Below are 15,492 nucleotides of genomic sequence, written 5' to 3' on the forward strand. Positions count from 1 at the left end.
ACATCTGCCTGCCTATTCCTCCACCTATACCATTCTGCTATTCTCCTGCAACCTCTACAACCCGCTGATATGTTATCGTGAGCTTCTTGTAGCACTCTATTCCTTAGCTTCACTGGTATCACTACTTGCAGCCCCAAATTGGTTTCTCTGTATAGTATCCCATCCTGCATACAAAATCGTGACTGCTTAAAATACTGCTTACATTTGTCATCTTCTGTCTGTGCCGTCTGACATTCCTTACGCTCATTACCCCCAGTATGTAATACTGCTACTCTTCTACTTAAGCTGTCCGCATTTCTGTGTTTCTTCCCAGGTTTATATGTGACTTCGAAATCAAATTCACTCAGTCTTACTGCTCATCGCATCATGCTACCAGAAGGATACTTTAACCCCAAAAACCATTTTAATGCCACACAGTCTGTTATTAATCTAAACTTTTTACCGCACAGATAACATTTAAAATATGTTATGCCATAAACTAGGCTTAGCATTGTGTAATAATCCTTTCTGCAGGATTTTGTTGTCTTGACGGGTAAGCTACTGTATGTTCTCTGCCTTCTACCTCGTCTGATAATGCAGAGCGAAGTACACGGTTTGATGGCTCGTATGATAAAACAAACTCTTTATTAAAATCTGAAAATACCAATAGCGGACTCAGTGTTAAAGTTTCTTTCAACTCTTCAAAAGCATGCTGGCGCTCTTTTGACCACTCAAATTTAGTAGCTCTTTTTCTTAACAACTGTGTCAACAGTCTGGCAGTATCTGCAAATCCTTTTACAAACCGGTAGTGATAGTTCGTGACTTCTAAGAGTGATTGTAACTCCTTTATAAATTGTGGTGCAGAATATTCACTTACAGCTCCGACTAATCTTGGGCGTGTCTTTAACCCCATCTTTATGTATGATATGACCTAGGTGTGCCACCTCATCCATCACAAAATTACACTTTTCTGTGCTCAGTGTTAACTTTGCTGCTTCTGACCTTAGGAATACTTCCCTTAATTGCTGCATATTCTGTTCCGTATCACTCCCATAGACGATTATGTCATTGAGATACACTAAGCATTGCTGTGGTTTTAAACCTCTGGAGTATGTCATTTGAGAATCACTGAAACGTTGCAAGTGCACTTTTTAATCCAAATGGAATTCTTCCGAATTGGTAGTGTCCCCAGGGTGCTGAAAATGGTGTTTTGTGTTGATCCTCTGGTGCAGCCCCTGTCTGATAATAACCACTCTTCAAATGCATTGTTGAAAAAATATTTGCATTGCCCTAAATGATCCAAGTTTTCTGTGATTGTTGGCAAAGGATAGGTGTTCGTTATGGTTTTTGTATTTAGATGTCTGTAACCACAACAAAAGCCATATTTTCATGTTCTATCCATTGATCCTTTTTGGCACAACCACTATTCATGCCCCCCACCCCCTGTGTGCTATTATTTTGTTAAATTATTCCATCTTTCAGCTGTTGCTCTATAAATTCCTCCAAAATTGGCTGTAAGTACCTAGGTATTTTGTATGGTTGGCAGTAGACTGACGATTCATTTTCCATTGGTAAGCATTGCTGAATAATATGCATAGCTGCTAATGGCCTTTAAATTCCAAAAGTAATTTTTCCGTCCATTCTCTATTGCTTCCCTCTAAGTGCATCACTCTTCTTCGCAATGCATTCTCAATTGCGTCTGGAAATTGTCTGTGGCTGACACCCCTCCTTCCTTCCAGGATAACCATATATCCTGTCCTCTGCACTAAAATTATCTATAGAAATACGTACCTTCTTTTCAACCTTTATTTCTTGTACGTGTAAAATACCTCTTTTTAACTAGGCAACCTCCCCGATCTTATACTTTATTCTCTTCGAGCGGTTCCACCACACACTAACTTCCTACCAGCAAGCTAGTCTCAGAATGATGCAAAGTGATTTCCCAGTACCCTTTATGTGGTCATTCACGGTTTAATCAGTTCGTCTTTCGCGACAGAGTTCCCTCGTGACATCGCAACACTGGCAGTGGCTTTACGTGACTGAAACATTTTTCCAGCAAGTTCCATCCTATGTTGCTGAATATTGTTTACAGCACAGTGCTAATAGCAGAAATCTAATCCTAGAATCGTATCGTAGCCCTCACTCGTGTGTGGCACAATCTCTACACATTGTTTAAATTGAACCGTATCCAGGCAAAAGTCTACGTCCACCGATGCTAACGGTGTGACATCTGTATCTCCCACTCCACACTATCTGCACCGCCGTGGGTTCTATTGCTTATGTTTCACCAGACTACTACTGGCAACAGATACATCTGTACCTGTGTCCAATAATATCCTGTAACCTTTATTTCCTACTATTCCTCGTATCGTATAATCCGCCTCTGCATACGATTTCGTAGCATCCGATCTTACTGGGAACGATTATCGGTGAGCCCAGGGTTCCCATTGTCGTTAAACACATTATTTTTCTCTGGCCCTCTACTTGTAAAACTAATACTTCTCGGTTGCTTTATTCACATCACCCTGAGGGTGGTGACAGTGCCTCCTTACGTGCCCCGTTTGTCCACATCTGAAATGTTTTATATTAGCTGCAAACGTTGTCCGTTTACCCTGCATTGCAGTCGACAAATTCATCCCCTCTCGCTCTCTAGTTAACCGCACTGGTGTGTGCAAATCTGCCAGTCCCCCTCTTCGTACGTGTCTTGACATTTCTGCAGGCAGCCCTCTTAAAAAAGCACTGAGCAGCCTCTACTCAGCTTCGTGCAAACTAATTTCATTGACTGCTGTATCCTGTTCTAATTCATAGGTACATCCATTAGTTTTCCTTGTCCTATCCACAAATTGTTCCTCAGTTTCTTTAGTTATTACCCCTAATAATTCCTTATAGAGTCTGGCACTATTTCATTTTGTATATCTGTGAATTAGCTCTTCTGTAAATTCTTCAAACATTGTGGAGTCTTAGGTTCCTCTATTAGTCTCAATTTTGCAAAACTCAATAATTCCTTATCAGACTAACCTTCCATCTTAGCCAGATTTCTAGGGTCTCCCACAAAAGCCAGTACATCTCGGTTGCCTTTCCAAAAAAAGGAGCAATTAAACTTGCAACTGACAAATGTACACTCCGTCGTGACGATCGCAATTCTACCGACCCGTGTAGTTCTGTATCGTTCGCTGTTAATTGTGCTACCTTTTCTAACAAAACGTATACCGCTTCCGGTTCTGACACACCTCGCGTCTCCACTTCTGACGAAGCGCTGTCCTCGAGGACACTCGTTTTGAGATCTAACCCTCACAGGACGAGAAAACAGATTACATTAACTTAATAATTCTTATGTCTAATCGTGAGCCATCTCGAGTCCCGACACTGCGCAGCTGCACGTCACTGACGATTACACGTATAACATTTTACTGGAACCGGTTCCGTACTTGGCACTGAGCGGACCTCGAGGTTAGAGTGTGCACGTCTAACAGGCACTAACCGATCGTGACTTCCATTACCTCTAAAACTAGACAAATTCATCGACTCGCTACTTGCAGTGAAATCTACTTTGCAAAATGCACCACTGTCAAACCTTTTCTCTGTAACTAAAATACACTCTAAAGTTTTGGGTTCACTGTACTGTAGGCTGTAGGCTGTAGGTTCAGACGTCACTCTTAAGAGGGCGGTGCCAGTGCAGCAGTGACGTCCCTCCGGCAAGCGGGCTGCTCTACGTTTGGGGAGTGGCCGCTCTGTGTGACTCGGGACTGGCTGCCGGCTGCCCTGTCCCTCGTTCGAACGGCGGATCCTGTACCGCATTCCGGGATGTTGCTCCAGATTTCACTGGCTCGAAGTGTAGGCTGTTATACTGAGATGAGAATATTTTAGTACAAGAACTGCCGAGTACTCGTATGCTCCAGACTGCGTTTGTTTAGGCGTTAAGGCACGTACTCTAAACACTTCTGTGGTGGCAAGTGAGGAAAGGCTCCCATCCTTCTGCCAGCGTATCATTCGGTCAGCAGTCGCTATACGGTGCCCGGCTCTCTGCGACACCCGTCGGCTGTGTTTCGCTCCGAGATGCATAATGTGCTCGCGTGCCTCTGTCACGACTCACTTCTGCCCCGGCGTACTTTTTGAACGGGTACGGCTGATACGCTACAGACTGTAACTTCAGTGTTTGACGTGAGGTTTGAGCTCTCGAGGAAGAATGGTCTGCCATTCCTCTGTGGACGTCGGGCACCTCATTGAAAGTGTCCGAGAAGAGCGGGAGCTGTCATAAAGGCAGAGGGTGACACACCCTGTGTTAGTGTCCTCCAGTAGGCATCTGGATACTTCTGATCGTGTAGCACATGTAATAAACTTTAGGTTTTTTCAAAGCTTTCATTGTTCACATAAAAATGTGATGATGAAAATTTTTTAAATTCTGTTCCAAAATAGTAGAACCTGTTCAAAGAATTACGTAGAAGTAGTGTGGGTTATTTTGGAAAAGAGAATAGCACTTGCCACTGAGTGAAGTGTAATTGTTTAGGGGTAGGCAAAACTATTTTTGATGTTTCCGGCCAGAATTTTTCATAAAAACTGTATGTCGGCAAATTAATACCCGGCCTAGCCGTACTGTCTGACACAGAGACTGTAACGTAATGAAATTCTCTCTCTGCATTTCTCAGCCTTCGGTCACACAGTGCCGTGACCAGGTGTGACCCCGTAATAAATTATCGTATTACGACTTACTGACGAGTCGAAACCGATCACAGTACTGTTTGTGTGACCCTGGGCTGAGAAATATGGAGGGGAAACTTTACCAAATTAATACTTTTGTACGAACTATTAATCATTTCGTACCACACGTTTTCATGTGGCCACCTGCCGATGTGCCATTAATTGAAATCTGTCGGATACATTTTGTCCCTCGTAAAGCTACCCCAGTCAACTGCTGTACGATTGTGAAGTGGAAATACGAAGGAAAGACTGTAGGTAAGTGGAGACCGGGCAGATCTCGTTCACTGACAGACGGGGGGCCGTCAGGCATTGCGGGAGGTGTTCGTAAGCGACCGTGCGAAATCTGTGGGAGGAAACATTTGAAAGTTCCTAAAATCTTACCGCCAGTCCAGCTAGCGTGACGACTGTGTGTAGGGAGTTAAAAAGAATGAAATACAATGGTCGAGCAGCTCCTAGTAAGCCGTACATTTCTGTAGTTCTCGGCAGGCGACACACTCGAGGCGGAGTAAAGAGTGACGTCATTGGACAGTGGGTGACCGATCGGATTGACGAATTGTGCTACACGCGAGGGTCTCTGACCGTCTTCGGTAGAGCAAATGTCGATCGACTCGGGACGGAATCCTTTGTTTTGTATGACACTACTCTACTAAATGAGAAGTGACATTCCTCGAAAAAAAATACAGAATAACGACCTATTATTTCTTTATAAACGTAGGCGAATACAGACCAGTGAGATGACTAAAAATCTCGTTCTCGTGCCAGAAACAATTGACTTTCCCTTCCAAATTCTTGTCAGCTCTACGTTCAGGTCTTCAGTATTCCTCACGAACTGCGTCCGGCCCGAGCTCTCTCTGCCGCTACGTGCGACACGTCACCGGCAGCCCGACTGCTCTCGGCGCCGCACGTAGCTGGAAAGGAATACCTCGGACGAGAATACGACAACTGCAGACTATGAAAACGAAACAATTCTAAAACTGAAATGATGGTATTTATCTCCTTAACAAGAAATGCACCGATTCTCAACTCGGTCTGCCTGTTCCTTCATTTGAAGCTTCATTACACGGATATAAAATTGGGATATATATAAGAGAGACTTTGTACCTTTAACGTAAGCCCTGCGACAATCTGACAGGAGGGTTAGGGTTTGGCGAATGCCTAGAGGACGGTACCTGCTGTGGTGAGTAGTGCCGACAGCAAAGTACGCAGAATGTGGTGTTATACTGTAGGATACGAACATATTTTACAGCATTATGTACTGCATACAATAGAGCAACAGCTGGCAGACGACAATGCTTTGTACCGACATAACAGTGTCACCTGTCGTAGAGCGGCATCTGTGAGCCAGTGGTTTGTGAACAGTAGCATTCCTGAAATGTACTGGCCTGCCCAGAGTTCCCACTCCCACCTGAACTCAGTGGAACACCTTTGGGATGTAATTATAGAATAAAAATCTGCTTCAGTTGTCAGTAATTTTCTTAATTTATTCCACGACCAGTTTCGAAGCTTGGAGCTTCGTCTTCAGGTGTGGTGGTCGTCGGTCACTCACGGGAGGTGGCGCCGACTCTAGTCGTTTCCGTGTCGCGCTCTCTAGGCGGCCACTGCTGTTGCGGGTCCTACACTCTCGTGTGTTCCTTTGATGTGGGTGTGATCTCCCACAAGTGACCCAAATGCCACACATTTATCTTTCTGTGATTATTTGGTGGCACCTGAGGATGAAGCTTAAAGCTTCAAAACCAGCCTTGGAATAAATTAAGAAAATTCCTGGCAACTGAAGCATATTTTAATTCTATAAATATGTTTCTCAGTTGTGAGTGTTCACCAGATGAAATATATTGTACTTTCGGGACAAGGTAGAACGTTGACTTCACTCCGGACCCTAGCGTCAGACGTGTCGCCGACTTCACCGGTTTCGACTGTCGAGGAAGAATGGGCCGCCATTCTTTCAAATATGTGCAGAAATCTCATTGAAAAGTTCTCAGCAGAGTTGGAGGTGTCAATAATATCTGTGCAGGTATTTTTGATTTTGTAGTGTATGTGTGTATCAGAAAACGTAGAAAATGAACCACAGGATTTACGTAGCAAAAGAGACAATTGAGTGGTCAGTTATTTTACCATTCGAGAAATATTCAGGTATTCTAATTACTTTGAAGTCTCTCTCCTGTTCTTCCAGTCATCTTTACGGAAAATCCCTTCCTGTCAGAGAAGATCTCAGAGAGCAGATTTGCGCTGCTGTTAGTGATGTTCCCACTCCGGTATGCGGCACAAATTTGTCTGATAATGGTGGAGATTGTGGGTAATAGATAATAAAAATCTCAGCCACACACTGCAGAATGGCTTGCCAAACATAGATTTAGAAGTGTTGTGTACAGGTGAAAGCTGTTAACTTGAAGGCTAGTGATTGTGTAACTAAACGGCAAAACTTGTCTGAGGAAAATACGAGGTTATTGTAGTTGATAGAAGTCCTTCCACAGATTTTCTGTAGCTATATTATTTGACAGATTGCCATGGGGACTTGCACACACGTAGAAAAACTCAAAGTGTTTTTGACACGGTACAGGTGCTCCGTACCTGTCCCCTACTCGTCGAGCTCTTCCCACGTTCGACACAGTGTGTCCCTATCGATTTGTTCGAAAGCACTATCGGTACGAGCTTGCAGTTCTTGTAGGTTTGTCAGTAGAGGGTACCCGAACACTGAATCTTTCACATAACCTCATCCAAAAAAATCACGAGAGGTTGGGGTAAGGAGAATATGGAGACCACGACGTAAATTGCTGATCGTCAGCACCATCACAACCGACCCCTCACCTTCTCAATTTCCTGTTGGACAATTCACGAATGTCGTTACGGAGCTGGGGTGGAGCACAGACCTTTTGGTAGATGAAATCCACACTGTCGGTCTCCGGTTGTGGCACGAGCCAATTTTTCACCGTGTCTAGATGCACGTGTGTAATTGTGGTCTTTTCGCAGAAGAAAAAGTTGCAGTAAATTTTAAACTGCGAGATGCGCAGAACACATTAACTTTTAATGAATCTCAAATGTGCTGCATGATACTGTGGAGATTCTGTGTCCCACAGATTTTCACACTGTGCCTGTTCACTGGGCCATACCCAAAATTGTTGCTTTATTACTGAAGAAGAGTTTCTCACGAAACCGGTTATATTCCGTAAGCCATTGCTCCTGTGCTGAAAATCGAAAGCACCTGGCTTTTGTCATCTAAAGTTGGGGCTTGTAGCAGTTGCGAGTGGTAAGGCTTCAGACGCTTCCTCAACATTTTCCAAAGATCGGTTGTGATACATTCAGCTCTCTACTTTCTCCGTTTGTCAACTTCTTTGGTCTACGTGCGGAACTCGCCTGCATGCCATAAACTGCTTCACTCACTGTAGGCCGACCCATCAATGTCCCCTCACACGGGCATCCCAAAGCTTCAGACCGCTCGTACTGTTGCCGAAAGGAGATGGCAGTTAACGGATATTTGTCAAAGTTCACTCCGAATTGTCGCCACATTGTTACAGCGGACCGATACGCACGCATTTTGAACACGGTGCACACTTTCTCGTCGCCTGTTGCCATCTTGCCTAACTGCTCACTGTTGCGTTCTCGTGGTAGAAATCTAAAGTGCAGCTGCAGCAGTGCAAAACTTTCTGAGTTTTTTTCTGTACGAGTGTTGAGTTTCGTGACAGGTTGTCAATTAATGTAGCTACAGTGAATTTTTGAAATGGCTTCAGTCGTTTGTAATAACCTTGTATAATTTTATAAGGAGGGAGAATGACTGGTCTGAACTTCCTTCAGGAAGTGAAATTCCAGTACTGCCGATAGAATCACATTAAAGTATAAAGAACATTACCTAGCTTCCGGAAGTGCGATTAGTTCTTCAGGGAGGACAGAAGGATGTGTTTGGGAAGACAAGAAAGTAGAGGGATCCATCTGTAGTGAGGACGAAGAGGGAAGGAAAAAGGATACTTTCGCTTCCTGTATCCTCACAACAGGAGGGTGTCCCTTTAATCCTGAGGTCTGGGTGACCTGTGTCTCCTTCTAGCCTTCTCTAACTTCTCTCCCTTGCCTTCACAAGGAAGGAATTCTAGTCCTATTTCAATCGGTCATTGTTCGACAGCTAGCAGGCTGAAATACCCCACCGGCAAATCGCAGCTCGGACAGCTGTGCCGTACACACACACACCACTGCCAGCTTCGGCTCCCACTGTGTTGCAGCTCCTGCTACACAGAGCAGTCTGCTCGGCAGTTCTCGAGGGCAGAATTTTTGTAGGTGCGAAAAATGAAGCTATTTCGGGGGAAAAAAATGAGAAGATTTGACATACGTGAAATTAAAAACAGGTTTTTGGCATAAAGATTTAGCAAAAAGAAAACCCAATGGAATTGGAGCAAAACCCTTAATAAAAAGAAACTGACAAGCATTTGCAAATGATTTAGCTCTCAGTGTGGAAGAAGTTCGTCCCCAGATCACCAGTCTGAGAAATCGCCTTAAAACGTACTCCTACTGTTTAAATATCTTGGGAGAAATTGTCGAGCATAACTCGAATTAGAAAAAAGTGTGGTTAAAAGGACTGAGAAAATGGAAAAAAAAAAGAAAGTCAATTTCTAACCTGATCAGCCTATAATAAGAAATTATTGTTACTGCAAACAACAAATTGAAATGACGAATAATAAGAAATGCTTGTAGTAGGCACTGATCAGACACTATAAATCTGTAACTCTCGTGGAAGCCACATATGCTTTCAGAATCCTGTTCAAAAATAAAAATGAAAGAAGTTATCATCTTCTCAAAACTGAAAGAATTATTATTAGAGATTGCACAAATAGAAAAAGCACAGACAAAGGATTGTGGAGACTCCTCCCAGACGAAACTGTCTGTCGACAGATTGATCCGATTATCGGCACAGTGAAGAAGAAAAGAATCTCTTAATTTTTTTGCATCTTGTGAATGTGAGAAAACAGAATTTTACAACAATTTGTGGCAAGAAGTCTTAGAAAGAAGACAGGAGGAAAATGGATCCAATAAATTCAGAAAGCTCTTAAAGCAGTTTGACTCCAAATGAAAGATACAGAGAACAAAGATTAAATTAATACTATTTGTAAGAACCACAAATTTTCAGCAAAAATGGCATGTATTATAGAAAATTTTAATTGAGAAAATGACGATTATAAAGAATGAAACACTAAAGGCTGCAATATAGGAACTAAACACTAGAAATTTCAAAGAAAATTTGAATGTGTAATGGTTCAAGAGGTCTGATGTCGCCAGTAAAGTTAATAGTCTCATAGTTGTAAAGGAGAGTGTAAGTGTGTATGTCCGGGATATCCTCTCAAACCCCTGGATCGATTTGAATCAAATTTGGCACAGAAACAGGGGGCCCCGTGAATATTGGCACTCGTGTTTATAACCTCCTAGCTCCAATAGAAACAGATATGGGCAAAACCTTTTTTTTTCTCCATCCCCTGCTTCATAGGCTGCTGTGCACGACAGATGTTGTGTGGGAACAGTATTGACCTGCCACATCAACCTGCTTTGCAGGGCAGCCTACATTTCCGGGGCGAGAAAGAGCTCTGTAGGCCCCGACACGTATTCTGCCCTGCTCGACCGCCGGGTCGTGTCGGAATAGCACCGGCCATCTGGCTTCTACGTCAGGGGCAAATAAGCTCCCGATATGTAGCCTCCTCTTCACGGCAGGCGTGTTGTCGGAGGAATATTGGCCCGCTTTATCGAGCTGTATTGCAGGGGCTACACGCGCTGATGGGCACGACTGGGGAAAGGTCGGAGTGGATAAAGGAGGGGACGGACAGAGAGAGGGGTGGAGGTAGAGGTGCGTGCGGCAGGTGGAAGTTGTAGGTGGATAGTGGGCTGGAGGAAAAGAAAGAGGAGGAGGGGGGGAAGGAAAGGAGATAGGGGAGGAGGATATGGGCAGAGGGAAGGGGGAGGAGAAGATAGACAGACTGAGGTGGCCAGTTAGAGGTGGGTGGATGAGGTGTGTCCGATATGAAAGTCGAACGCATACGCGGGCAGAGCTACAGGGAAAAGGCTGGGATTGATAATAATAGAATTTTTGGGTCTGGAGAAAGCTTTTGACGTTGTCGGTGCCAATATGTTCGATATTCTGAAGGTAGCGAGGTCAAAATCCAGGGAAAAAAAAGGATATTTACAATTTGTTCAAAAAGCAGACTGCAGTTGTAAGAGTTGGACACGTAAGGGAAGCAGTAGTTTAGAAGGTAGTGGATAGGGTTCTGCCGTGCCCCCCGACGGCATTCGACCTAGCAGTAAAAGAAACTGATGAGAAACTGAGAATAGAAATTAAATTTCACAGAGAAGAAATTTAAAAAAATTGCATTTTCTTATTACATTTTAATTCTGTCAAAGGTGGCAAGGACACAGAAAAGCAGTTAGATGGAACAGATCGTGTCTTGAAAAGCAGTTATAACGTGAACAAAAATCAGTTATGGAATTGAGAAGAATTAAATAAACAGATGCTGGAGGAAGTAGGTTGAGAAATGTAGTAGTAGATGCAATTTGTTATGTTGACAACAAAATAACTGACAATGGCCAAATTAGAGAATATGAAAATTGCAGATTGGCAATAAGAAGAAAAGAGGCAGGAGAAATTTGTTAACATTGAAAATAAATTTTGTTGTTACGAACTTTTTTCTGAAGGTATTTTGGAGTAAAGCTTCATACAGAAGTGAAGTATGAATGATAAGCAGTTCAGACTAGAAGAGTACAGAAGTTTTAGAAATGTGCTGCTATAAAGAATGCTGAAGATTAGATGAGTAGATTGAGTACTTGATGAGGAGCTGCTGAATCAAATTGACGGGAAAAAGAACTTTATGACACAACTTGACTAAAAGATCAATTGTTCGATATGACACGTCCTGAGAGATGAAGGTGGTTTCGTGTTGTTAACACAAATTGATACAAGATTTTGGAAAGATCTGTTGCAGAGATAAGTTTCTGCTGATCAGTTGTTGCTGTGTGAAAATGTAAATTAAAATTAACTACAGAATTTTGAAACACTTCACAAGATCATTATACCATATCTTGCGTATAATATTTTTTGCTCGAGTTTTGTAGAAAACTGAGACATGATAGTGATTTTTGAGTCTCTGCAGAGCGCTGTGGTGGCTTCCAGCAGACAGTCTTGTTGTGACAAATCCCCCTCCTTTGGACCATAAAAATTAGATGCCCCCTAATTTAAATTAGAGTAGCATGCTTTGGACAGCTAGGAAATTTTTTTCTACTTTCATGTGTGTGTGTATCAGCACCACTGGTGTTTCACCTCGTGAAGGTAAGTACTGGACGGCCTTTCTGCCTGTCTGTAATTTTATAACCGATTAGAGAGCCATGCGGGTCCCGAGATGTCTCGATGACAGTGCCCTGAAGCTTGGAGGCTCCACAATGCCAAAATTGAGGCCAGATGGCCCCTCTCAAGAAATGACCAGTTGTCCATTTTGCTGAGTGTGTTGAGCTTTGTCATTTTTACGCATCAAGAGTAGCGTACCAATTCTGTTGCCGGTGCACACACAAACTGAACACACCTTCGAGAAATATCGGTCACGTCACATCGAACTCGATCACACGGCGTTAACAAAAATATTGTAGAAGGATTGTGACACTCTTCTGCTGTCTGTATCAATTTAGTTCCGTGCATTGTCTTGTGCATTCTCAAGAGTTTGCCGATTTGGAAATTGTCTAAACTTGTAACTGTACCGGTAGGTAACAAGCGGGCTTCCATTAGTTGCCGTTCAAACAGGAAGATACGTATTAAGCTGCCCGGCACGAAATGACGTTTAATAGAATCTGTAGACTGCTGTTGTTTGTAGTTGCAGTGTGACTTTACCTAGAATGCATACTTATGTGGTGGAATCCTATTGTTTTGTTGTTCTTATAGCTTGAAAATATTTAAGAAGTTGTGGCTTTTACCTATTCCCATAAGTAGTGCATCTTGGCCTGTTGGTGTTTACCTTCTATAGAAGCAGTAAATACCTCTTTAATAGCTTTGAAAATACTTCAAATTTGAAATTAAACTAAAAAATTGTTAAGCAGTACACGTCCAGTCACATTAATGTGGCCACCTGTCAAGATAGCGACGGGGATGTGGAGCTGTGCCGACTCCGAGGCTGTGCCCGACAGCACTAGGTTTCAGAGTCGAGGATACGTGGTGCGAACAGCCCGATCGAGGAGCTCCGACACATTCTCGACCGAGTTTAAATCTGGGGAGGTTAGTGGCCGGGAGGGTACGGTAAACACTCCCTGGCACTCGTCGCACCACCCTCGTACAGTGTGAGCTACGTGACACGTGCTCTGTCCTGCCGGTAGACGTCATTGTGCCGAGGAAAAGCAAACTGCACGTACGAAATAATTTAATTGCACAGATAAAAAAAATCTACGTACCAAATGCCGGCAGAACACACAGAAGTAAAAGGGGGTCGTAAGTAGGGAAGCTTTTGAGCCAGTGGCTCCTTTTTCAGGCAGAACGGTTGACGGGGAAGGATGGGAGGTGAAGGAAAAGGACTCGAGATGTCCAAGAAAAGAAGTAAATTTCGGGAAAGTCACACAGAACTGCAGGCCGGGGGAGACTTAACCGTACGGGATGAGAAGAAAACACTGAATCGGTCTTACTTCACATCCCGTGCGGTTAAGTCTCCCCTGCGGTTCTGGGTGACTTTCCCAAAATCTAGCCCTTTTCTCGGACGTCTTCAGTCCTTTTCCTTCACCCCTCGTCCTTCCTCTTCAACCGCTCTGCCTGAAGGAGGAGCCACTGGCTCTGAAAACTTTCCTAATTACAACCCTCTTTTATGTGTGTGTTCTGCCACCACTTGGTGAGTAGATTTTTTTATCTATCCAATTGAACTATTTTCTCAAACTCGTCCGAAAAGGTCACCTGTCGAAGCTCGGTGGACGTCCAGTTGCGGTACTGGCATTCGGACTCCGGCTTCTGTCGCCGAGAAAACGGCAGTCGGCACAGGAGCGCGAGCCGGGTGCCCGGTGTGGAGGCCCGTACGCGGCAGTCTCCTCTCGTCAGTCATTTAGGAGACACTGTCGGTAGCCCCTCGGTTCATCCGGGCATTCAGTTGCTCAAAAGTAGCACGTCTATTTGCCCGTTCACATCTCCGTAGCCTCGGCTCGCTACCGTCGTCTGTGCCACAGTTGCGTCGGCGACGGTTTTGGATACTGCTATTTTTTGCACGCACGGTATACTTCAACTGTGATGTCACACGAGCAGTTTACAAACTTAGCTTTTTCGGAAATGCTTCCGACCTTGGCCCAAATCCAATAATCGTTCCCTTTTGCACGTCAGATAAATAACTCCAGTTCTGCGTTATGACAATGACTGCACTGTTTTCTGCATCTCCTGACACAACTTATATGCCCTCCACTGGTAGCACTGCCACGTGCCATCTCTCGAGTGGTTACTGCACGTCGACTTTCGACACAGGCGATGGCCGTGTTTGTGTGTCTGGACAGTGTATTTTTGAAAATCTGGTATATACTTTTCATACTGTAAATGAAATTGTAGATTATTTTCACATCTATATCCTCATCTACGATTAGCTATTGTAATATTTTTTTTGGTCCCTAAATTCCTTTCCGTTTAATCGTAATTTAATTTACATATTTTTAACTTTTCAGCTGACTGCTGCATGCAGTACATTTTACGAAACATTTTTCGATATTTCTACTGGAGAGAGGATGAAGATTATTGCAGCTGACAGGGAGAGGTTGAAATATCTCCAGCTAAAGGCAGCCTCTCTCGGTCTGCACAGCATACGGTAATTACAATGACTTGCAGCCTAACAGTACTTAGATATATGTAAGAATAATATGTGGTGCTGTGACCCTCATTCGACTTGCGTGCACCTCCTTTGGGAGTCTGGCATTTTAGGTACTCCGCAGAACGTAAGCGGGTGAGCCGGAACATTGTGACGACTCGTTTAGCAGCTGCCGGTCCACCTCCAGAACACGGAGCACTTCTGCACGGTGTGGATTCGACAAGTACCCCGTAGCTTTCCAGATGTGCGTGCCACCGGGTGTGTCTGCACGGCTCACACATTTCCCGTATATTGTAAGCCGGTGGTTTCTGGACGCTCAGCTAGCACCCAGTAGTGTCCCAGGTGCATTCCCTCTGCTCCTCAAACCACTGTAGCCCAATTCTGGCCGTGTCACGGGAGCAGTTATACTGCTCGGAGATCCCTCGTAGGGAGTGAGGTATCGGACACGGGGAGAAGTAGATTGTCCTTAATGATGTTTGTGCAGTCCGTAGCTGAGACGGTGCCTTCAGTTATTCTCACAGGTCCCACAGAAACCCAGATAAATGTCTCCCATTGCACAGTACTGCCTACAATCGGTCTGTGGCGTTACCGCGGTGAACGTATCGAGCGGACGTTTGCGCGTACGGTGGCGTATGCGGACACGTGCGTCGACCTGGTGTAATGAAAAATATTACGTGGTCTGTTCAAAAAATTCACAACATTCGTAATTTCACGCCAATGGTGTGTCGGAGCGAAATGCGGTTGGCATCACTGCACACACCTGCGTCGAATATCTAACTGCTGGAAATTTCATTGTTGTACGTTTGTTAGTTATTGTTCAGTGCTCTCTCGAGTAGAACACGGTGTCACACAGTTAGAGGAGCAACGCTTCTGCATTAAATTTTGCGTGCAACTCGAGAAAATCTTTACAGAGATGCACCAAATGATGCAGAAAGGCTACAGTGACGAGTGCTTGAGCCATACTCGGTGTTACGAACGGTTTACACAGTTTAAAAATGACCGTACGGAAGTTAAAGGTGACTGTCACTCGGGACACCGT

The 15,492-nt window shown here is 44.0% G+C and overlaps 1 protein-coding gene across 1 annotated transcript in view; it reads left to right on the forward strand.

Annotated features, from left to right (window-relative positions):
- The window catches only part of LOC126215228 (uncharacterized), a 99,154-nt gene that overhangs the window by 76,902 nt on the left and 6,760 nt on the right, over positions 1-15,492 (forward strand). Inside the window, exon 6 of the mRNA XM_049941895.1 lies at positions 14,314-14,453. Coding sequence (XP_049797852.1) covers positions 14,314-14,453 — 140 coding nt within the window. The remainder of the gene's footprint in view (positions 1-14,313; positions 14,454-15,492) is intronic.

This window comes from Schistocerca nitens, chromosome 12 (genome assembly GCF_023898315.1).
Source record: "Schistocerca nitens isolate TAMUIC-IGC-003100 chromosome 12, iqSchNite1.1, whole genome shotgun sequence".
NCBI lineage: Eukaryota > Metazoa > Arthropoda > Insecta > Orthoptera > Acrididae > Schistocerca > Schistocerca nitens.